The 25,882-nt window shown below is 37.3% G+C and overlaps 1 protein-coding gene across 2 annotated transcripts in view; it reads right to left on the bottom strand.

The window, feature by feature from the left end:
- Positions 1–25,882, bottom strand: part of PTN (pleiotrophin) — a 110,268-nt gene that overhangs the window by 12,407 nt on the left and 71,979 nt on the right. For both annotated transcript variants that reach the window (XM_010356318.2, XM_010356319.2), the window contains exons 2-4: positions 14,612–14,727; positions 13,183–13,356; positions 10,902–11,063 (exon numbers count right to left, since the gene is read on the bottom strand). In XM_010356318.2, coding sequence (XP_010354620.1) covers positions 10,902–11,063; positions 13,183–13,356; positions 14,612–14,726 — 451 coding nt within the window. In that variant the 5' untranslated portion in view covers position 14,727. The remainder of the gene's footprint in view (positions 1–10,901; positions 11,064–13,182; positions 13,357–14,611; positions 14,728–25,882) is intronic.

Here is a 25,882-nt window from a genome sequence, read left to right as displayed (position 1 = left end):
TTCCCGGATTACTCTATCCCACGTACTCCTTTCCTATCACTCTTATCACTTGGCTCTGTTTAGTTTTTAAGGTCACTTATGCCAAGATGTGCTTACTGATTTATTTTATTGTTATTATTTATTTCTCTCTTTCCTTCATTGTCTACTCACCACCACCACCAGTAGAACATAGCAGTCAGAGGGAAGGAAGCATGTTTGTCTAATATCACTAGCACTTAACATACTGTGTGCTCCATTGCAGGCTCTTAATAGATTTTATAAAAACCTGAATACATTAGAAACAATGCTAAAGGACTCTCCACTTCTCTCTCTCATAGCATTTGCCACTCTATGTGGTACATTGGAATTTATCCCTCTGCTTCTCCTACTACACTGTAAGACCAGTAAGGTCACTAATTTATCCCTGGTGCTAACTAGAGCACATAGCACTTGCTCGCTAAAATATTTGTTGAAAGAACAGTAGAAATGTGTGAAAGAATAGAAGAAGGAAAACAGTTCCAGGTTTCAAGAACTACAGATGCAAAGAAATGGACACATAAGACATCATGGCCCAGTCTGCCGTCTCCTGGAGTTTGGGAGTTTGGTATGGCTGGGGCAGAGCTTGTAAGCAATGTCTAGAGGAAGGATCAGGCAAGTACCCAGCCAAGAAGATACATTAGCAAGACACCCTGGTAAGGATTCAGGGCGGGTCTAAAATTCATTCGCTTTCTGAGGTAAGAAACTTAGATACCTGTATAAAATTGACACAGAGGAAGGAGCTGTGCATGCTGCAGAGCCATAGAGTTGACTGCCTTGCATTTAAGTCTTCTGCATATTAGTGGTATAACCTTGTGCTAGGTATATGTATTAGTTCATTTTCACACTGCTATAAGGACACTACCTGAAACTGGGTAATATATAAACCAAAGAGGTTTAATTGACTCACAGTTCTGCATGGCTGGAGAGGTCTCAGGAAACTTACAATCATAGCTTAAGGCAAAGGGAAAATAAGGTATGTTTTACATGGCAGCAGGAGACAGCAAGAGCAAGGAAGTACCACACTTTAAAACCATCACCTCTCATGAGAATTCACTCACTATCAGGAGAACAGCAAGAGGGAAACCACCCCCATGATACAATCACATCCCACCAGGTCCCTCCTTCAACACCTAGGGGTTACAACTGGAGATGAGATTTGTGTGGGGAAACAGAGCTATATCATTGTCTAAATTCTCTATAGCCTCAGTTTCCTTGTATATAAAATTGGATATAACAGTAACTATTTCACAGAGCTTTGTGAATATTAAATGACACCCTGTGTGAGCAATGAACTAAACTTTACTCAAAACACACTAAGCTCTCCATAAATATAAACTATAATCACTATTGTTGTAATCACCATAATTCTCCTTTTGCCTGAAAAGGTGCTAAAGGAAAAACACCTACTTCAAGAAATGCATTTGGAAGAAAGGAAACAGTCTTTAAAATACGGCATATTTACCAAGCATTCTTACTTATAGTGCTTCATTTTATCTTTAGAACAATGCTATGGTGTATTCACTGTCAACTCTAATTTAGAGAAGACAAAATAGGTATCATTCTACCAAGAAAAGGACAGAATTAGATCTCTCCATTACCAGTACGGTATTATGGATGGAAAATAAAACATAGGTGTTGAAAGACGTTTTCTCAAGCAGAATAAAAAAGAAATAAAAACTTGAGACCCAACGGAGTACAAGTGTTTTCCTCTGATCAAGAGGAACAGAATTCCCACAGGGTACCCCATGCTGCCTCTTCTGGCCAAGTACAAGGGCAGTAATCATCAACATCTTTAGGGGGCCTTGGAGGGGAGGGAACCAGTCCCAGGCCAGCCTGTGGTGGGATTCTGCCCCCTCACCTCTCTCAACACAGTTAAAAGTCTCCCAGCCTAGCAAAGCCCATCCATGCAGTGTTGCCATGCTCACTCCTAAGGGATGTCAGAGCCCAGAACATAGACAGAAATGTTGGGGGGAACTTCTTTTATCTTTAAAAGAACTAACAAAAGAATCTATTTAGCTGGGGAGAGAATTGAGAATGCTGGGAATATCACTTTCCTGACCCCTTTTTTTCCCATGTAATAATCAGCTGCCAAAAGCTGTGTCCTGCACACAGTTGAGTCTTGCACTTAAACAGTTTCTGTTCTTTTGATCTTTAAAGATGAATTGTTAAACATAAGAGAGGGCTAGGTGGCTTTCCAAAAAAGAGCAGCAAGATGGCAAAACTTTTAGAAATAGGAAGAAAGAAAAAGAATTGAGGTTATCGAGAGCAGGAAAATTGAATGAGGATCTGGTAACAGCAGTGTGTGGCTTCGTATGGACAGCAGGAGGGACTGACATTCATTCCCTGACTCACTTGTAGCACAGACATCTCTCCATGTGTTCCCATCTCTGCTGTCCCAGAAACAATCTGAGAATTTCCCTTTTCCCAACAAACTTCTTATCTGTACTAAAAAGGGCTTCACAGTACCCTTCATTTATGCATCTGATTAAAAAAGCAACAACTAATAATTGCCAGGTGAACAATAACCCCAGACACTAGAATGTTCCAAGATGGTCATTAGGCAATATCAGCTGTGGCTGGAAGGATCCTCTCAGCTCTCACTGGAGCCTCTCACACAAGCCACAGCCCCTGCTTCAGCTTGGCTTTGCACTCCAGTGACAAATACCAGAAGCCTGCTTCATGGGCTGCACCATACCCTGACCCACGCAGACAGGACTGCCTATAGAAGAGCCACAGCACCCCCACAGATGGGTCCATCCAGGCAGGGATGCTTTTTCTTGCCATCTTCTAATTCATTGTGAGCCATCATCTAAAGGGACCACTGAAAAACACGTGTGGCTTGGAGAAGAGTGATTTGGCCTCTGAAGAGTTCTCTGTCACCAGGCTAGAGTGCAGTGGCGCGATCTCGGCTCACTACAACCTCTGCTTCCTGGATTCAAGCTATTTTCCTGCCTCATCTTCCCAAGTAGCTGGGACTATAGGGATGCGCCACCACACCCAGCTAATTTTTGTATTTTAGTAGAGATGAGGTTTAACCATGTTGGCCAGGATGGTCTCAATCTCTTGACCTCATGATCCACCCACCTCAGCCTCCCAAAGTGCTGAGATTACAGGCGTGAGTCACTGTGCCCGGCCTACTCTGACATTTTATGCAAAGCTGTTAGCAGAGACAGACTCTATTTTCCAACTTTCTTCATTGTTCGCAGATCAATTATTCCTGCAGAAAATAAAAAGTAACTGGTAATTCCAATGAGGAGAGATCCAACTCTGTGTACAATGGTGTAATCACCAGTTCTAATATAAGATTACCCTTGGCAATTTTCCGCCATGGGGTGGCATCAAAGCGTCATCTAGCCCCAGAGGAGAGAGGGGTAAGTCTAATGATATACCCCACCACATTTTGACATTCTTGCACACTGTGGTAGATTTGCTCACTACATGCCATGCAAGACCCTTGAAGCTTCCCTTCTTGTGTTTAGAGGTAGAATCTAGAAAGTTAAATACTCATTTTCTAGGCTCCTTCATAGCAGGATTTTCCATGTGACCAAGTTTCTATCAAGCACGCACGCTTAAATGAGATGTGGAGGTAGAAGTGACCAACTAAAAATAGGGGTCAAATGTGGGGAGACTGGATAGTCCCTCAAGAAAGGGGACGGAAGTGTCTGGTTTTGGAAGGACACCTGTGGTGGACTTTCCAGTGTTCAGTTCTAAGTATTGTATGTGGTGAACAGACAGTAATTGCAGCAGAAGGGTTTCTGCTAGATCAGTGACATGTGGTGTGAGTAGATATTTCTCACAGATCTGTTGACTTTGGCTGCATTATTCCTGGTCTTGCAGCAATCCAAGCCAGATCTTTGGCCCTCCCAGAGATTCTTTGAGCTGTATAATAACCTTGAATAGACCTCTTTTGCTTAACGAGCTAGAGTAGATCTCGCTGTATCTAAAAGCTTTTGACAGATACAATGTTTTAACTAATTAAATTAATCTATATTAATTAAATTCAATCTCTTCTCTTAAGAAATTAAAATCTCAAGTGTCCAACACAATTGTTCACCAATTTATCCCTGCCAGACTCTGGTAATCATTAAGCAAATTCCAGCTACAATCTTTCAGTCAAGCAATGAACCTTTCCCAGAGTAATATTGCCTCCATCCCTGGGATAGCTAAATTCCAGATGTGCACCTTTCAATTCTTATTTCTGCATAAGAGCATGAATATATTCTCTCTGCTTCTTAGTATAGAATATCAAAGTGGATAACTAAAAGCTCTCCTCAGGTTAAGTGGGATTCCAACCCAAGACAATCTTCAACCAAGGGTTTCCAACTTCACATCTAATATCATCGAAATTGCAGACTGAGGCTAGAGTGTGGAATCTGTATGACATTGACATAGCAATAGGAAGGATTGCTTCTATACTTCAAGAGGTAGTGCTGTTAGAATGGACTATGATGAATTTTAAGGCAATTTTTAACCAAAGTCTGTGGGATATTTAGTAATTTACTGGTGTTTGGATAGCAACGCTTGATATTACGCTTCTCCCTACCTCCTAACCAAGTCACTTAATCTTTTAGCTTTATTATTACCAATCAAGTAGCAAAGATATTCTCCAGCCTTTCCTCAATTTAATGCTGGGTATTCACCGACTTGCCAACATATTTATGTTTCATTCTAAAATTTAAAGAGTATGATTTTCACACTGAAAACCAAGTGGTTTGCATATTAATCCACAGCCATTTCCCAAAACAAAAGTGGTCAGGAACTAAGCAAAGAAGTTCTCTAAAATGAAAAACAAACAAAAGTCAAACAAAACAGATCCTGATCGTACGTTTGATTAGAATGATAAAGACAGGAAAAGAAGGCACTTTCTGACGATGAGCTGAGTGACTAGATTATACGTAATACAGTTACGCACCACATAGCAATGTTTCAACCAAGATGGACCATGTATAGAACTGTGGTCCCATTAGGGTACAGTAGAGCTGAAGAATTCCTATCACTGATTAACATTGGAAGGCGGCACATTACTCACATTTTCATGGTGATGCGGATGTAAATAAACTTACTGCACTACTAGTTTTATAAAAGTAAGACAGACAATTATGTACAGTCATAATACTTAACAGTGATAATAAATGACTATGTTACTGGTTTATGTATTTACTATACAATACTTTTAATTATTATTTTAGAATATATTCCTTTTTCTTGCTAAAAAAAAGTAAAAAAGCTAATTGTAAAACAGCTTCAGGCAAGTCCTCTGGAAGGTATTCCAGGAGGAGGCATTGTTATCATAGGAGATGATGTGTTACTGTCCCTGAAGACCTTCCAGTGGGACAAGATGTGGAGGCGGAAGACAGTAATGTTGATGATCCTGACCCTGTGTAGACGTAGGCTAATGTGTGTGTGTCTTAGTTTCAACAAAATGTTTTAAAAAACTAAAAATGCTTATGGAATAAAGATATAAAGAAGGAATATATTTGCTATAGTTATGCAATGTGTTTGAACTTTAAGCGTTATTTTAAAAGAGCCAAAGGTTAAAAAAATTAAAAAGTTTATAAGCTAAAAAAGTTACAGTAAGCTAAGGTTCATTTGTTGTTGGAGAAAGAAAAATACCGTCTTGTAAATTTAGTGTAGCTTCAGTGTACCGTGTTTATAGAGTCTATGGTATTGTATTCTAATGTCCTACGCCTTCACATTCACTCACTGTTCATTCAGTGACTCACCCAGAGCAACTTCCAGTCCTGCAAGCTCCATTCATGGTAAGTGCCCTACAGAGAGGTACCATGTTTTCTTTTATACCATATTTTTGCTATATCTTTTCAATAATTAGACATGTTTAGATACACAAATAGCTATCACTTAACCTACAGTATTTAGTACAGTAACATGCTGTATAGATTTGCAGCCTGGGAGCAATCAGCTATCCCTTACAGCCTAGGTGCACTGTAGGCTACACATCTAGGTTTGTATAAGTGCACCCTATGATGTTCACACAAGAATGAAATTACCTAAGGATACATTTCTCAGAACATATCCTTGTTGTTAAGTGACACATGACTGTAATTAAACTCAAATTTTGAAAACTACTGATTTTCCTCATGACTGCAATGCCCTTTACTAATCACTATAAAAAGCCCCTTTCCTATCATTCTCATGTTGGAAATAAGGCAGAAAAATGACATCAAAAGAGAACAAAACCTGGGACTGACTCCACTACCAGAAAACAGAATGGACACGGATAAGTCATTGATTTTCTCTGTCCTCATTTGTTCTATGGGTATTAGATCAGACATTAGGCAAGGTCCCCAGAAGCTCTGCCATTTAAACCTTCTAGACATAAAGATTCATCTAATAAATATGACCAGAGTTGCCTGAGTTTATAATACCAAGAAGCAGTATTGTACAATTGAAAGGGCAGCGGGTCTTTGGTATCCGTCTGACTTTAAATTTGAATCTGGTTGTGCAGCTTGCAAGCTGTGAAACCTCAAGTGAGTTGCTTAACATTTCTGAGCCTATGCTTTTTCATGTATAAAGTAGGATAAATAAAATGTATGCTTAAAGTTGCTTTAAGGCTTAAATTAAATGACTGGGAGCTCCTACCCCAGTGTCCAATTCAAAATTAATGAGTTCCCGACTTCTCCCTATGTCCTTCACATATTGAATTAAAATAAGAAAAAATCTTGATGATGTACTCTTTCCTGAAGGAAGAAAATAATTTATAAATGCATCATTTTGAGAAAAGCTTAGTTAAATGACTACTGCGGTTTCCACTCAAAAGAAAGGAAATCAGTATATTGAAAAGGTGTCTGTACCCCTGTGTTTTTTGCAGCACTGTTTACGATAGCTAAGATTTGGAAGCAACCTACGTGTCTATCAATGAATGAACAGATAAAGTAAATGTGGTACATATACACAATGGAGTACAATTCAGCCATTCAAAAGAATGAGATTCAGTCATTTGCAACAATATGGATAGAAATGGAGGTCATTAGGTTAAGTTAAACAAGACAGGCACAGAAAGAGAAACATTGCATGTCCTCACTTATCTGTGGGATCTAAAATCAAAACAAACTCAAGGACATAGAGAGTAGGAATGGTTACCAGAGGCTGGGAAGGGTAGTGATGAGGGGTTAGGATGCTTAATGGGTACAAAAAAGTAGAAAGAATGAATAAGACCTACTATTTGATAGCACAGCAGGGTGACTATATAGTCAATAATAAGTGTACATTTTAAAATAACGTAAAGAGTGTGATTAGGTTGTTTGTTACTCCAATGATAAATGCCTGAGGGGATGGACACTGCATTCTCCATTTTATGCTTATTTCATATTGCAGGCCTGTATCAAAACATCTCATGTACCCCATAAACATATACACCTACTATATATCCACAAAAATTAAAAAGAAAAAAGGCGAAGTTCACCTTCTCCTATTTCAAAGGAAATTAAAACCCATGGAGGTTAGTTCATACCCCTTTGTGATTTAGGTGAAAAATCAGCAGAATACAAAATATCACATGGATTTAGAGTTAGACGAATCTTGGCACTGTCATTTATTAGAGATATACCCCTGGTCAAATAAATTAACCAGTGTTCCTCAGTTTCCTTCATAATAATACCCACCTGCAAGGATATATGGGACTTTCTAAGCCCCATATGGACTTTACTGTATGGAAAACACCTAGAGCAATGTATAGCAGTAGGAACTGAATAGCGATAATGATAGTACAGATTCCATTCATTACTATTTGCTTTCCCATTGACTAGTAGAATGTGAGCTATCTTAAAGTCAGAGATGTGCAACGGAAAAGCTGTAATATCTATCCAAGTTTATTTGAGAAAAATAGTACAAAAATAAATACAACTCACATATGCCACTCATTACATTTTGGTTTAAACTAGGAAAAATATGCCATGGAATGTGTGTGTGTGTGTGTGTGTGTGTGTGTGTGTGTGTGTGTGTGTCCCCTACAAAGATGTTATATCTGACACATCTTCCTGGTTCAGCTCCTACAATAAGAATATTCTTTTTGCCAGGCACGGTGGCTCACGCCTGTAATCCCAGTACTTTGGGAGGCCAAGGCGGATGGATCATTTGAGGTCTGGAGTTCAAGACCAGCCTGACCAACATGGTGAAACTGCTGTCTCTACTAAAAAGACAAAAATTTAGCCAGGCATGGTGGCACATGCCTGTAATCCCAGCTACTCGGGAGGCTGAGGCAGGAGAATCACTTGAACCCAGGAGGCGGAGGTCGTAGTAGGCCAAGATCGCGTCACTGCCCTCCAGCATGGGTGACAGAGTGAGACTCTATAAAAAAAATATATATATATATTCTTTTTGCAGAGTGTCTCAGTGCCAAAACAGCATTTATAAAACTCTCCACTGTGGGGATAGAAAAGACTGGTTAGTTTTAGCAAAGGTATGTTATACACAAAGGGAAGGATGAATTTTAACGACCTATAAATTGCATAACTGGTAGTTCGAAATGTAGAACTCAGAGTAATCACATTTTCAATTAATTATATCAATTAATTATATACCATAATTTATTTATATATGAATATTACAGAATGTCTACCCACTTGAAATATTTTAGTGTCATTTTTTCAAGCTGAAAGCCTGAAACAAACTTAACCTTCATTATTAGAGGAGATACTGTATAAAGGTGAAATATACGACAGTTCAGGTAAAAGGAAGACTTCACTTATTTCCTACACATCCTTTAGGGTTCTCTCTTAATCATGTTCCCTGCTGTGTTCCATTTATTCCAAACTTTTCACCATTTTATGTGTTCATCTAGCCCCACCATCTTCCACCTAATCATGTCCCCAGTTTTTCTCCCCTATTATTAAGTTGAATTTTCTCTTTCCCATAAGAAATAACAGGACAGTGCACCTGTGTGTGTGTGTGTGTGTCTGTGTGTGTGTGTGTCTGTGTGTGTGTGTGTGTCTGTGTGTGTGTGTGTGCATGCGACATGTGTATGCATGTGTGTGTGGTCTCTTGTCAATGGATTCCATACTAGGGCAGCAGTTCTCAATTTTGGCTGCATCTTGAAACCTTCTGAGATGTATTTACAATTTTTAAACTACTGATGCTGATTGGGTTAGTCTGTGCTATACTTGGGCACTGGGAATTTTGCACGTTCCCACACAATATTCTAATGTGCAGTCCAGGTTGAGCATCACTGTGCCAGAATGTGGAAGCTTCTTTAATTTCTTTTCCTTTCAATTCTGTATTTATGCTGCATATTTTGGTTCTACAACTGGATTAAAAATAAATTATTTTGATGACAGTAACTCTGAGTTCTGCCATTTTTGGAAATGTTTCACTTAGTAGTTATGGCCCTGATTTTGCTTAGATTTATGTGGTTGTCTCTGGACAAATGACTTTTGGGAAGTCGGCATAAGTACTCACTGCAGTCACTCCAGCCCTGCTTCATGCCTTCCTAAAACCATAGGACAACAGGTAGAGATTTCCATGATCTGGAAAGGGCAGCCTTAATCCTAGATTCACCATTCGCAGGTCCAGCCTGTACCTGGCCATCCTGAAGTTGGAGATAATCATTTCTATGGACAACTCCATCAGAGGCCAAAAAGCCAGGCCTGTGAAAAATAAAGTCTTTTCTGGTCACCAGCAGGAAACCAGCCAATCTCCCTCAGCTTCTGCAGATTTTTTTTCTATTTTTATTTATTATGAGCATTTCTTACATGGTCATTTTTCTGAATCTCTCCTTACAATTTCTCTGGCAGTATGAATTTTTAGGACCATCTTAGAGTTGAAATATATGAGTAAAGGCCAAGAAGATATTTGAATTTGGAGTTCATTGAGGCCCATTTTATTAGTTGGCTATAGCTGTCATAACAAAGTACCACAGAGTTGGTGGCTTAAAAAACAGAAATGTATTTATTTATTGTCTTGCAGTTCTGGAAGCTACAAGTCTAAGATCAAGGCATCTGTAGGGCTGATTTCTTCTGAAGGTTCTCCCTGTGGCTTATAAATGGCATTCTTCTCCCTCTGTCTTCACACAGTCTTCCCTCTACGTATTTCTGTGTCCTAATCTCCCTTCTTATAAAGACACCAGCCACACTGGATTAGGGCCTACCCTTGTGACTGCATTTCATCTCAATTACCTCTTTAAAGACCCTGTCTCCAATACAGTGACATTGTGAGGTACTGGGGGTTAAAACTTCAGCATATGAATTTGGGGAAACACAATTCAGACCATAACATCCATGATAAAAGAGTTTATTTCCCTCAGTTGGGATCCTTGTATGTATGAATTCATGGCCATAATGATTGGTTTTACCTTCTCCAGCAAGCGAGCAGAGCCCGACTTTCTGGGAGATACAGATCCCTGTCATTAAAAAATTGTGATGAATGTAGTTGGTAATCAAATTGAACTCAAAAAATATAAAGGCTCTGAAAAGAAGTGCAGAACCCATTAAGTTATGCAGTGAATAAAGGGAAAATGTAAAATAATTTTCCTGATTTTGTGAAAACCATATTTCAGATAATCTGGGAGAAGTTTGAGTTAAAATTGTCCCCTTTGTAAACATTCTGAGTTTGTTTTTCTTGTCAGGATACAATTCCAATTAAGAGTTTGGAATATATGGTCATCATACAACTGTCTTAGCTGGTTTCTTTTGCTATGTTATTTATTTGGGTTAGGAGACTGTACCAATCCCCTCATTTATGCAGAGGACTTCAATTTGCACTCACAGACTGCCTGCTTAAAAGTATTTTTGTGATTCTGTGTAGGGGACTTTTTCAGTCACTTTCTTCAGGCAATTCACCTAATATTTCCTTCTGGAAAATGTGGGTTTTCCAGATCTTGCCTGAGTCCATCAATCCATTAAAATTGTGGTATAATGGCAAGGACTTACCTTGAGGTTTGGGCTTGGTCAGTTTGCCACAGGGCTTGGAGATGGTGACAGTCTTCTGGCATTCGGCATTGTGCAGGGCTCGCTTCAGACTTCCAGTTCTGGTCTTCAGGGCCGTGTTCAGGTCACATTCTCCCCAGGCCTGAAACTGGTATTTGCACTCCGCTAAAGGCAGGGTAGAACCAAACAGAAATCCTTGAAAGATCCTATTGTACTTCCAGGATAATAAAGGCACACTTTTGTTTGTAACTTTTTTTATTGAAATAATTATAGATCCATGTGCAGCTATAAGAAATAATACAGAATGTATGCGTGTGTATTGAGTTCTGTTCAATTCTATCACATGTGTACATGCATGCAATCACCATCAATATACACCATTAATATACACCACTAATATACAGTCCCAACACAACACTGGGTCATTCTTTATAGTCATGGCCTAGCCACCTTCCTCCTTCCCCACCTCCTTAATCCCTGGCAACACCTAATCTATTCTCTAGTTCTATTATTTTTCTAACTGAAAAATGTTGCATAAATGGAATTCTACACTATGTAAACTTCTGAGATCGGCTTTCTTTTTTACTTAGCATAATTACCTGAAGATCCACCCAAGTCGGGTGCATCAGTAGTCTGTTTCTTCCTATTGCTGAGTAGTACTCTACAGTACCAATGTACCCTGGTTTGTTTAACCATTTATCAGTTGAAGGACATCCGAGTTGTTTCCAGCTTTGGGTTATTGCAAATAAAAATCCTGCATAAATTCATGTATAGGTTTTTGTGGAAACGTAAGTTTTCATTTCTCCGGGATAAATGACCAAGAAACTGCTGTGTTACATGGTAAATGCATGTTTCATTTTGTAAAAAACTGCAATACTCTTTTTCCACTGTGGCTGTACCACGTTACAATTTCCACTGGCAACATATGAGGGATCTGGTTTCCCTGCTCCCTCACTAGCATTTCGTCTTGTCACTATTTTTTATTCTAGCCACTGTGATAGATGTAGAGTGATATCTCATTATGGTTTCAATTTCTAGTTCCCTAATAAGGAAAAGATGTTGAATACATTTTCAGGAGTTCATTTGTTCCCTATATATCCTCTTTGGTAAAAAGTCTGTTAATGTTTTTTCCCCACTTTTTAATTGAACTGCTAGGTTTGGTTTGTTTGGTTTTGTTGTTTTGTTTTTGTTGCTGTTGTTTTGTTGTTTACTGTTGAGTTTGAGAGTTATTTAATATTCTCAATATAAGTCTTTAAGATAGACCTTTTAAACTTTTTGAAAATGGGTTTTTAAGGTGCCCAGATACAATTTAAGACCAAATGTACCTGTTCTCCATCACACTTTTATAGAACTTATCTATCTCCACTCAAATAAAAAATACCCCAAAGATTACAGAGGGAGAACAAGATATACGTGTATACATCCATTGTCCTTCCTCACTTGTCTATAGGCCACAGTGCATTTCCACAGAACACAGGTAGGACATTTCAGGAATCATGTCCCCCCATGGCTAAGAAAGACAAAAAGTCTGGACTGTGGAAGAAAGAGGTTATTTGAGGGTTCAATATTGGATATAAAGTTGAAAGTGTTGAGAGATCCTGTCTCAGATAGATAGATCAGGCCAGCATAAGACTGACTCTAGTCAGTGGGAGAAAGATCTACGAAAAGTGGCTGTGAGCAGCCCTGCTGGACTCAATAAGTGAATCTGTGAACCTGTGTGGAGGGTGGGGAGGGATCAAATGAAAGAGAAGGCCTGAAAGTGACAGGGAGGGACATGGAGAAGAAGGAGAATAAATAAGAAAAGGGGAAAGGAAAAATCAAAGGAACTTAGAAATAGAAGAAAGGAGAGAGAAGATAGATCAACGAACATTATTAGGAGGAATCAAGGATATATTTTATGTCCCTTTGGAAAGGCAGTGGTTCCCAACCAGGGATGATTTTGACCACAAGGGGACATCTGGCCATAGATATTTGGAGACATTTTTAGTTTTCACATCTGGAGTGGGTGAGGAATCCTACTGGAAACTAGTGAATAGAAGCCGGGGATGCTGCTAAATACCCTAAAATGCACAAGACAACCTCCATAACAAAGAATTGCCTGGCCTGAAATGGGACCAGTGTCAAAGTTGAGAAACACTGGGGTTGGGAAAGATGCCTGGTCACTTTATGTCTGATAAGATAAAGTTATTTAAAATAAAAAGTACTCATCCTTAAAAAGACATTTGGTGGAAAAATTTGAGAATTATCTTAGGGTAGGAGATTAACTCAGTAGCAAGAAGCTTACCTCCAAATTGCTTCTTCCAGTTGCAGGGAATCTTACATCTCTGGGTCTTCATGGTTTGCTTGCACTCGGCTCCAGTTCGAGTGCCTTCCCGTGTGCCCAGTCCACAGTCTCCACTGGTGGGCACACACACACTCCACTGCCATTCTCCACAGTCAGACTTTTTCACTTTTTTTTCTGAATGAAAGGAAGAAAACCTAATCAACATACAGAAAACTCCTTAACTTCCAGATATAACCAAGTTCATTCCTGAGAACTTTAGTTGCAGGATCTGTGTTTTTTTTTTTTTTATCTCTATCCTTATTGTCCAGTGAATAATAGAAATATGATGAATATTAACCAAAGTATTGAACCAAAGAATGATCAAGAGAAGAGAGAAAGAAAACTGAGAAAAGAGCTAAAACTAGTATTAATTTAACTCCCTCTTACTATGTGCCAGAGACTTTGCTAAATGATTTAGTGGCATCTCCTTTTAGAAGCAAATATTTCTATGAAAGAAGAGATGATCAAAAATAGTTAAGCCTAAAAATCGAGAAAATATTCTATTAGAAATAACAGTTGTCAGCTGGGCCCAGTGGCTCATGCCTATAATCCCAGCACTTTGGGAGGTCGAGGCAGGCAGATCATGAGGTCAAGAGATCGAGACCATCCTGGCTAACATGGTGAAACCCTAACTCTACTAAAAATACAAAAATAAGCTGGGCATGGTGGTGCATGCCTGTAGCCCCAGCTACTTTGGAAGCTGAACCAAGAGAATTGCTTGAACCGGGAGATGGAGGATACAGTGAGTTGAGATTGCACCACTGCACTCCAGCCTGGTGACAGAGCAAGACTCCATCTCAAAAAAAAAAAAAAAAAAAAAAAAAAAAAGGAAAGAAAGAAATAACAGTTGTCAAATGAGCCATTTCAGTGCAAGTTATTGTTCCTTTCTCTGTCTTGTAGAAGGAATGACATCATACATATATGGTGGATCATAGATTTAAACAGACTGTCAGTTCCACAGCCTACTTATGACTTTGTGAGTGGCATAGAGAAGGTGCTTTAGGTTCTCTGTGCCTCAGTTTCCTCCTCTGTAAATCTGAAATTAAGGAGAAAAACAAGTTGCAGTGCATTTTTTTTTTTTTTTTTTTTTTTTGAGATAGAGAGGTAACATAATAAAGCACCTGATTGCTGGTCAATGTTCTATACATAGTAGCTGCTAATTTGATCATTATATTAATGATCATCGTCGTCATGCAATCCAGGACTTGCAATGGGAGACAGGATATTTCTTAGGTTCCTCTAAATAATTATTTTTAAAAAGGGAAGATTGAAGGAATAGAGGAATAGGAAGGGAGAGAGGCAGAGTAGAAGAGAGGAAGGAAAAGCAGGTAATTAGGCTAGATGGACATTAATCAATGAAGCATCTTGCCTTCAGAACCCTACTGCTTACCTGGTTTCTCTTTCTTCCCTGCTTCAGCAGTACCCACAGCTGCCAGTATGAAAATGAATGCCAAGAAGGCAGCTGCAAATTTTCGACGCTGCTGCTGATACTGTTGAGCCTGCATTCTAGGAATAAACAGAGAAAGAGAAGAAGGTGGCATTAACCTAAGTCACAGAGGAAGACTCATTGAACCCCTTGATGAAAGGCTCCACTTTCCATTTCTAGAATGTTAGATTTCAGGAAGATTCATATCAATTATCTTGGGTAGAATTTTATCTATTCTCACCAACAGCCATTGAAATAAGTGCTCTTCTGCAATCAATCACGTATTCACTGACAAAATGCAACAGTTCTTCACATAAGACTTCACAACCATTTGCTAAGTATGACTCAGAAATTATGGAAGCAAAAGAACTTTGAAGGCATGCATTTGAACACAGTTCTACAGCCTTGCTGATAGCATCACTTGGTAATATCGACAACTATAGCCATCTTCAAAATTTCTGACAATCTTAGAAACAACCACAGCAATGGCATCGCAGTACACAAGACCAATCTGAGTAGACATGATGAATGAATTACCTATGCAAGTATATGTTTACTGATTCTATTTAGATGCATACAAAACAACCAATCTCTCTGACCTTTTTAAAATCATTGTCATAATCATCACTATCATTTTATCATTATTCCATTACTTATTGATCTACCAAAGAATGAATCCCAGTAGAGCTAGCACACCTGTGACACATATCAAACACACTTATAAACTCACACGTGCTAAAAATCCTCAAATGTTAGGATATGGTAAAGTCTTCACATTCACCCATAATAGGAAATGCTCACATTTGATGTGAATCAAAAATCCCAAGATATCATTGGAAAGACTCTCCTAGAACTTGAAGCCACCTGTGACAGCCTAGTGTCAATATGGTCACTTGGCGGAAACACCCTTGAGAAGGTCTAGTCCAAGCTCCAGGACAATCCATTTCCCAATGGCTATACCAAATCATGGCTGTAGCAACTTGCCTGGCAGTTATTGAGCTACATCTGCTGTGTTAGCGGTGTTTTACACTTCATGTAAAAATGGTAGTAATGATCTATGATCATAGGCTGATAATTTTTTTTACAGAAGTAATAATAGATTAGTTTACGTGTTTTAACATTCTCTTTAGTGTGAACAATAAAACATTTCATGTATATAAGGGATTGAGGTTATTCTGTTCTCTAATTTATTTTTCTCATTCAAAAATATCTATGAGATGATATCCTTGCCAGTGAATTTCTCTACTTTTCTGTGGCATTGGATATGCTGTCTCTTATTAGTGTTATTTTTATTTATTTATTTATTTTTAATTTTACTTTAAGTTCTGGGATACACGTGCAGAACATGCAGGTTCGTTACATAGGTATACATGTGCCATGGTGGTTTGCTGCGCCTATTGACCGGTCTTCTAAGTTCCCTCCCCTCACCTCCCACCCCTAAACAGAACCTGGTATGTGTTGTCCCCCTCCCTGTGTCCATGTCTTCTCAATGTTCAACTCCCAGTTATGAGTGAGAACATGCGGTGTTTGGTTTCCTGTTCCTGTGTTAGTTTGCTGTGGACGATGGCTTCCAGCTTCACCCATGTCTCTGCAAAGGACATGATCTCATTCCTTGTTATCGTTGCCTAGTATTCCATGGTATATATGTACCAAATTTTCTTTATCCAGTCTATCATTGATGGGCATTTAGGTTGGTTCAATGACTTTGCTATTGTAAATAGTGCTGCAATAAACATATGTGTGCATGTGTCTTTATAGTAAAATAATTTATATTCCTTTGGGTATATACTCAGTAATGGGATGGCTGGATCAAATGGTATTTCTGGTTCTAGATCCTTGAGGAATCACCATACTGTCTTCCACAATGGTTGAACTTAAATTCTGTAATTTCCAGAATTTACAAGGAACTTAAACAAATTTATTTTTGAAAAAACATCAAAAAGTGGGCAACGGATATGAACAGATACTTGTCAAAAGAAGACATTTATGCAGCCAACAAGCATGAAAAAGAGCTCAACATCACTGATCATTAGAGAAATGCAAATCAAAACCACAATGAGATTCCATCTCACGCCAATCAGAATGGCAATTATTAAAAAGTCAAGAAACAATAGATGCTGGCAAGACTGTGGAGAAATAAGAACGCTTTTACACTGTTGGTGGGAATGTAAATTAGTGTTGTTTTTTAAAACTGATGACTTTGAATTCCAGCATATAGATGAAGCATACTTCACTTATCAATTAAAATTAATATTTTGAATCTTTAGTTTTTTCCCTGAATCACAAGCCTAGCTTAGCTACTCACCATCTCCAGCACTTTCTACAATATAAGATAAGGTGCTTTGGTCTTCCTCCTGAGGCTAAATTCTTATTATATTAGATTGGTGCAAAAGTAATCATGGTTTTCACCCTTAAAGCAATGGTAAAAACCACAGTTACTTTTGCACCAACCTAATTCCTCATGAATGGTCATGCAGAAAAATTTCTACTGATTCTGAGGCTTTTCCTCTGCTTTTAGTTGGGTGTGAATGATAAAAGAAGCCACTCTAGACTCACTAGTTTGCAAGTTTTTTCAGAGTTCTTTGAGTTGGGCACTGGCACATCAGTACTGCTATATCTTTTCATAATGTATTCAAATGTATTTAAAATTATTAAGTGTAAAGTAAACCAAAGTGGAAGTCTTTGAGCTTTCCCCAGAGGCTGCCTGAGAGCCTTCTTTCTGCCACTTTGGCAGAAACTTTTCATTTCAATTTTTTAAAAGGGCAAATTAACTTTCTGGTTCAGAACTTTTAAATTACAATATATTTCTTTCCAAGTTAAAATTTACCTGCATTTTCAACAATTACTTACAAATATCAGAAGTATTTAGGTTGTTATGAATTAGATTACTGTGAGAATTTGGAAATTCCCATGGAGAATGCAGAACTCTTGAGAGAACTTGCTGCCCAAGCCATGGGATGCTCCTCCATAGTCCTATGATACTACAAGCAGGAAAAGAGGCCAGAAGCACCTCAGAGCCCACGGGAGAAATATGATAACTTGGCAGAAATAGAAAGACTCTACCTTCTATAAATAATACAATAACACACATATACACACACATGCACACACAGAGTTATTCATGGCAAGGTGCTATCACTGGCAAGTTTTAACCTCAGCAGTTCTAGTTTTATTTTGTTAAACTCTTGTTTTCATGATTATTTTCAAAAATATTTCTCTTAATCCAGTTCTATTCACTGATTTCAAGGAAAAAAAAACACACAGGTCAGAATTTCCAAATCAAATAAATTTTTTAGTATAGAATAGTCTACTAAACAAGTCATTACAACTGAAATATGAGCTGACTGGAAAGAAGGAAAGATAAGTAATGGATGGGAGTTGGAGAGAGAGTAGAACGGAAATACACTCTATCTGCCTCTGATGTTAATTTAGAGTAATTAAGAATATTAAGAATTGAGTAAATGGTGGATTTCAGCACTTAAATCTATGAAAAAAATGCACACAAGTCCCTGTGTACAGTGGGTCACCTGTGTACAATACGTGTTCACCAACAGCTTTGAATTGGAGAATATCATTCTCAACCTCTTCTCCCCTTCCTTCTATTTTGCCCATCATTCTACTTAAGCCTATATTTTGAGAGTTTAGATTTTTCTGGGTACAGAAATCAATAAAGGTTATTTAAAAGAAGAGAGTAAGGAGGTTTAAAAATGCAATGATTAAATTTATCCAAAAATTCAAGTATGCCCAAAACAATACCCAACTAGCCTGCTGGTGCCTTGCTGTTGTAGTAAATACTTGAGTAATTAGTATATGGGTAGATAACAGTTCCCCTTGCTTGTGATATTTGCATAGTTGATTGTTTATTTAGCACCAAATGAGGGCAAAAGCTCTTCCTGTATGAAGTTTAACCCTACCTGTTCTCCAACAGACTGAGTGTCAAATGAGAGGAGAGGCAAAAACATTGATTCTAAGGAAGTGATCAGGATCGTGTCATATTTTTTTAATCTGGGGAAAATAAAATAGTGCAAGAATAAAGCCTTACTAAATTGACTCCATTCTTTTGAAAAATTTACTTATTTCTCACCCCCTTTTTTCTACTGCCATCATTCTTGTACTTGCCCTAATAGACTTAATTGCATATTAACAATTAAGTTGAAGACTACCATATTTGGGTGCTGGTGCCTGGAAATTATTGTTAAGTTATCTCAGTGAAATCTGAAACTCAATGATTAAAGGACATTAAAGAAACCAACTTTAAGGGAATGTGTTTATCTATTAAATCTCAATCTCTTTTCTGGATGAATAGCTGATTAGGAAAAGAAAGCTCCCCTCTTCCTTAGTATTTTAATGAGATGTAGAATTTTCAAATGGTAATATCTAAAGTAAATACACGGAAATGATGCTGGAAACTGTACTTTAGCAATCTATTTGGGGGATTAATACAGGATCTGGAGGGAAAAGTTTTGGCCCAAACTTCAGCTATACCACCTACTTTTTGAGAGTGTCCTTCAACAAATTACCAAATCACAACGGATTGAACTGTTTTGACATTTGCAAAATAGGGGTGGTTGTAACAATTACTTGAGAGACTTGTCGTGAAGATTACAAGATATAGACATAGAGATAACCAGAATATTAACAAATATAGTATTAGCTGCTGAATAAAATTAGTGTACCCCTTTACTCTTATTACTTACTACAAAGAAGTGCTTTTTTACTAAAAAAAAAAAAAATAAGCATTACACTTTGTTTTATCTAGTATTATCCCAAAGCAAAACAAAACAAACAAAAAGGGACAGAGAGAGACATTATTTAATTGGGACCAACTAAAGTTGTATTCAGCCTTATCGGGGCACAAATTAAATCTGCCTTTGCTTTTTGGAAGCTTAATAAGAACTCAAGGACCTTCATCCCCAGTATTCCTTTTGAGTTGGCTGAAGTCAAGAGGTCCAATGTTGCAATGTTGATAATTAGGAAATATGTAAAGGCAACTTAACTTATATGAAATGAGAAAAAAATCTCACTTCACAACTACATATTATACCCTTCATGTGATAAAACTATTATACCTCCCACTTTTTATTTAAAGTACGTAAGATTTTAAAATAGCTACTACTCATTACACTTTTTGCTAGTGAAAAATATCACCAAAACATGGCATTAAACAGAGGAATGAATAGCCATAATAAAAGATTGTCTCTGTCCTTTGTCAATACCTGGGGATATGTAATTTACCAAAGTGCTGGAAACAATCAGTTTTGAAAGCAGCCTCATATGACAGTAAATGATTTGTGATGCTTCTACATTATTTGTTTCGCATTGCTAGATCATTCTAGATATTGTGTGATTCAGTTGTGTAAACGCTCATGAAATAGTAATTTTCTGACCTCTTTATTGTAAAACAAAACACAAGTTATAGAAAAACTACATAAACCCACTAAAGAGCTTAGCAAATTATTATAAGATTTTTCCAGTCATATGAGAAGGCTTTACATGTTCCCCATCCCAATGACAGTCCCATCCCTCCAAAAGTAACTCATATAGTAATTATTTATTTGTATTATTTGAAGGTTTTACTCAAGGGCGCTTCCCTAGACTTGTCTAATTTTATTTTATTTTATTTTATTTTTAAGCTGATACATCTTTCAATTTGCTTTTACTATACAGGATTACCCTCCACCACTTTCTTTTTTTTGCTTTTTACTTTTACAAAACCCAGGCCATTTAATCATTAGTATCCCATAGTCAAGATTTTGATGATTGCAAATTCATGGTGCAATTCAATATTCCTCTGTTCAGTTGCAAATTGGCAGCTGGAGGCAGAGGTTTAATCAGACTCAGGTGCTATCCCTTTGGTAAGAACGTAAATAATATTGCGTTCTTTCCCCATGAGCTACAAAATATTTGGGTTTTGCTCTTTTGTGATGTTAACAGCCGTTGGTACTTAATGAGTATGGATGGGGGTTGCAAAATGGTGATATTCTCATTCTAGTCTTTCATTTTCATACAATACTTGACATAATTCCGTAAAGAAATGTTTTCCTTCATCTAACATTTTGTTAAGCTGTTTAAAATTCATAAAGATATATAGGATAAATGCTTGATTCTTTCCTTTTATTTATCTAGTTTTCAAGATTATGAATTTGCTCTCTACTATTATTAAAATATGGCCAATCACTTTTTCTTTTTTTAATGTTATTATAAATTCGTGCATTTATTCAAATTTGATAGGTTTTAAGCCATTACATTCTTTTTATCTTTATTGAAGCTCTAATTGTCCCATCTTTGGCCTGTGTAAACTTCACTAAATTAAGTTGTCTTGTGAATTATTTTAACACTAGCCTTATAATCTTTTACAAGTTCCATGCTTTCTGGTATATCAAGATTTTCCAGGTTTATCCTTCAAGAATCTTTGTTCATTTTGATTATAATAAATGATATTTTAAGATCAAAATCTGGGCACTAGGGATGCTCAGCTTTGATGAGTTCATCTTTATTTCCAGGCCATTTTCTGTGAGCACAGTGAGAAAAGGACAAAGGAAATGATAGAACTAAACATAAAATCAATCATTTATCTTACATTACATAAACATTAGTCTCATGATAATAATATCAATACTAAACCTACCAATTATGAATTTTAAAAGCAGTTAAAATGATTTTACATAGGTGATCTCCTTTTGGCTCTCATTTTTATGATTGCTTGACATCTATGTAATCAGACATTTTAGTCATTACATACTTAGAGGGCCCAAGGGAAAATTTCCCCTTTGCCCTGCAAAGGTTACCTAAAAATCACTGAGAAAAGGTAAATAAACAGGAGAAATGGCGTATCAATTTACTTGATCATATTTTTATGTGACATGGGAGCATTCAGAACAAAGACCTAAAGATTCAGGAGAAAAACTATCTATTTTTATGCCTAGGCTCAACAAAATATGGACAGCTTTGTAGAAGTATGATTAGGCAAAAGGTATAATCTAGTGCTAACAACAGGCTGAATGAGGAAACCTAGCAAGGCCCCACTGTTTAGAGTCTTCTTGTTCTCTCTCTGTGTACCTTTGCTTTCTCTGCATGTCAGGCAGGGCCCTCTCTGGAATGGAGATCTTATGATTTACATTCAAACAAAGTAGGTCAGATAATTTATTTATGGCCACTTTTTACACAGAAGGTGTAGGGAAGTTAGAGTAGTATCTTTAGGTTCTATGGCTGGTTTTGGGGAAAAAGAGTTCTAGCTTCTATGACATGCCTTGCGGAAGAGTTTCCATGACTATTCAGAATCTATTTTACTTTCCCTTATAAATATAGTATTATTTTAGCTGAGATGCCCAAAGGATATTTTTCTTTAAAGTACAAAATTTTCCTGAAAAATAACTAGGTGTTTTTCATTTTGGTTAAATATTTTCAGACCATGATAGAATCTTTGCTTTGCCTATTTTCAATATTTGTCATTTTATCTCAAATCCTTTTATATTTTTTATTTAAAAGCAATTGCTTTTTTATCTTCAATTTATCTTAAGGTATTACTTGTGTGTATTCAATCTTGTGTTCCTTCTAGTTTAGTCTTCATTTCTAAAACAGATTTCTTATAATTCTTATTCTTTCCTAGTTTTGTCACCTCATTGCTGAGTTTTTCTAATTATGATTTGTGATGCTCTTTTATATTTTATATCGTTTTCTTAGTGATTCTATCTCATTTTGAAACAGTAGGTTACAAAGAATTTTGTTGTTCTGTTTCTTGAGCATATTCAGAAATTTTTGCATTGCCCATATAAATAATGGTCTTCCCTTTTTCTGTTCATTCTCTCCTTTTAAGTTACTTTATGTGAGATTTGACCTCAATACATTTCTCTTGTTCATATTTATGTTCATATAGCTTTTCTAATTTCACTAAATCTGTTCTTCTGTTCTTTCATGTAATGGTGAAAATATGGTATCTATCTTTCTGAGATTTTCAGGTTCTGTTCTCTTCTTGCTTTTATCATCTTTATCTTTCTCTTTTGTTTCTGTTGTTGCTCTCTTGATCAATTTTCATTTTGTTCATAGCAGTTTATCCTTACAGTGGGTTCCTGTCCCAGAAGGGAGTCCTTGTGGGTCAACTTTTATTCTCACATTGGCTCACCATGATCTGCAGTGCACTTGTGTGGGCTGTTTTGGGTTCTCTCCCTGTCAGATCTGTCTAATGTTTTGTTGCTTCTCCCTATCTTGTTTTGTTTAAACACCAAATAGCATGCAAGTCTTGTGGTTACCAGTGGTTTGCTCCCATCTACTTTCATTTTCAGGTTTGTCAGAGAAAAACTGTACTCATTTTTGCTTTAAATCTTGACCGTGGGTTTTGATCTTGCTATTTGTCAAGCTGCTACATCTTTTTTCTTTTTTTTTTTTAGACAGAGTCTCGCTCTGTCACCAGGCTGGAGTGCAGTGGCACGACCTCTGCTCACTGCAACCTCTGTCCCCCGGGTTCTCCTGCCTCAGCCTCCCAAGTAGCTGGGATTACAAGCATGCACCACCATGCCCAGCTAATTTTTGTATTCTTAGTAGAGACAGGGTTTCACCATGTTGGCCAGGGTAGGTCTCGATCTCCTGACCTCGTGATCCGCCTGCCTCTGCCTCCCAAAGTGCTAGGATTACAGGCGTGAGCCACTGCGCCCAGCCTGCTCCATCTATTTTTATGTGAAGATTCAGGAAGTTTCCAAAACTATCTTGACACCTCTTTCCACTCCAAATTAACATATTTTTTCATTAAACTTTTTGGGGGCACCTACCCTATGCCAACCACTGGGTGGTATTCTCAAGACACAACAGTGACGTGATAAGACAGATGTTTTGGCTTGTTCTCATGAAGCTTGCACTCTAATAAAGCATCAGTAACAAGTAAATAGCTAATTATAATTCACTGTCCTCTCATAAGAAGTACAGAATGTCATGAAGTATAAAGGAAGGGCAATTATTTTGCATTTCCCTTTTTTGATTGTCAATTAATTTCAAGACAGGGATTCAGTTAAGGCCAAGGATTTAATTTCCCTGAAGTTCCCTATCAAGTGAACAAAATCACTTATAGGTAGCAGTTCTTTTATAAGGTATTAGCTATTAATAAATGTCCTGATTATTTTAGTCATACAGTCAAATGCTTATCTTTTCTTACTCACCAGAAATAATTTTATTTTAGTTTAAGAAGTTACAGTATTCATTTAGTTAACAAATTTATTTGTAGTACTTACCATATTCAAGGATCTGTTTTAAGTACTTTATAAAGATTGACTCATGGTAATATTAAGTGATATTTGGATCATTACAAATAGTGTATCCATTTACTAAATTATTCAAAAACTTTGTATTTGTAAGAGTTGCCTCCTTTGTGGCATACATTACTCTAGGCAATAAAAATAAGGAGTTGAACAACACAGACAAGATTCCTGACCACACAGTGCTTATATTTAGTGGGCAAGTGAGAAAATAACATGTAAACAAATAGACGAGTAAAGAGATTCATAAACAAGGTAATTTTTGATTATGGTAAATTTGTTAAAAGAAAATAAAAATGATATCATAAAGAGTGACCCAAGGAGGACTATTTAGGTAAGGGGTTATGGATGGCTTCATACCTACAGAAAGAGCAAGTGAGGTATGGTATCTCTACTGAAAATATTTTGCATCATGGACTCCAAATTATAACTCTTCCTTCCTCATTATTCTGTTCTGAGACTAGAAGGCCCCCATGCTTTTAACAAGCTTCTAGAAGTCAGTAGTTAGCCATCCATTTCTTCTGATTGACATTGTTCTCCCCAGTCTACTGCAGGCTCTGCATCCACATAATCTTCCTAGCTTTGACCAACATCAAATAATTTCTCACTCTTATTGGCTCACTAGTAGGCAATCTGATCAAATGTGAAATTGTACCAATTCATAATCTGTATTCATATCCCATGTCATATAATTTCAGAATTAAAAACAAATCATAGTTTTAAGAAACGTTTACATTTCCCAAGAAAAATAATGACCCTTTTTAAATTTAAACATGGTATCACAAAGTATTCTTTTCCCATGTGTTCTGACTTGGTAATATAGTAGAAAATCCGTTTCGACTAAAAGCGTGGAGTCTTATCACCTCTGCTCCCTACTAATCTTGACAAGGATGAGCAGGTTTCATGAAAACGGTCTTCTGCTTCAGATTCATCTCTAATTACTCAGACGCACACAGGCGTAAGAAAGAAACAAATAAAGCAACCAAAACAAGTATTCAAAGGAAACGTACTGGGTTTTCTCTTTATAATATAACTGCGATAGTAAAGGTATGTTTGTTCAACTATTCTGGGGAGCCAAATGAGTTCAAAGAGGACTCGCCTGTTTGTATTATTCCTTTACTGCTTTGATTTATTATAATTGAAAAGGGCTGAAGACTGACTTTGAGAATCATAGAATTGCTTAGTTTCCTCCTACTCTTTTTCATGTCTATCTGCTGCAACGTGGTATAGGGGAGCAAATTAGAGTTTTAGACCAAGTCTGACCTGAGTGAGAATCCCAGCTCCGGCTAGGGAATGTGAAGCAATACATTTAATTTCTCTGAAACTTATTTTTCTTAGCAATAGACCTGGGTATAATATCTTCCCCACAAAGTTCTGGGATTAGAGATTACATATGAAAATTAAGCAGCACAGTTCCTGGCACACTGCAGACCCATAATATCTTTTCTCAGTAAGCTTTTCTAACTTCAATTGCAGCACCCTTGCTCCTTCTTCTTTAATTTTACAAAGTCAATAAACGGACACAGCGGTTATAATTCCCGTATACCAGCATGCAAAACACTAAATGTTCCTTGGGTAAAAATAGCAATCCAATTCTTCCTTTTACCAGATTATTGTACTATCTTCCTAATTCATCTTCCTGTTGTCTTTCTTATTTCCTTCTAAACCACTAAAAGCTTTCCTTCCTGGAGGCACCTTTCAGTCTGTCTTTCCCCCTCCTGCACCCAATCTATGTATCTTTAGCCAGAAATAAGTACTTATAACTATTTAAAGCCAGAAATGTTTTCATCATCTGATCTTTTGCTCATGCTATCCTGTGTGATTAGAAGTTCTTTCCCAATCCCCTTTCCTGGCAAATCCTTATCACTGTTCAAGGTTTAGCTCAAGGCTTTCACCCTCAACAAAGCCTTTGCCAAAATAATAGTATCTCGATCTCTGGAATACATTGTGCCACATCCATTCCACGGACCCTCCTCATTCACAACCCTGA

This window comes from Rhinopithecus roxellana, chromosome 6 (genome assembly GCF_007565055.1).
Source record: "Rhinopithecus roxellana isolate Shanxi Qingling chromosome 6, ASM756505v1, whole genome shotgun sequence".
In the NCBI taxonomy this organism is placed as follows: Eukaryota; Metazoa; Chordata; class Mammalia; order Primates; family Cercopithecidae; genus Rhinopithecus; species Rhinopithecus roxellana.
This window is presented reverse-complemented; position numbering and strand designations above follow the sequence as displayed.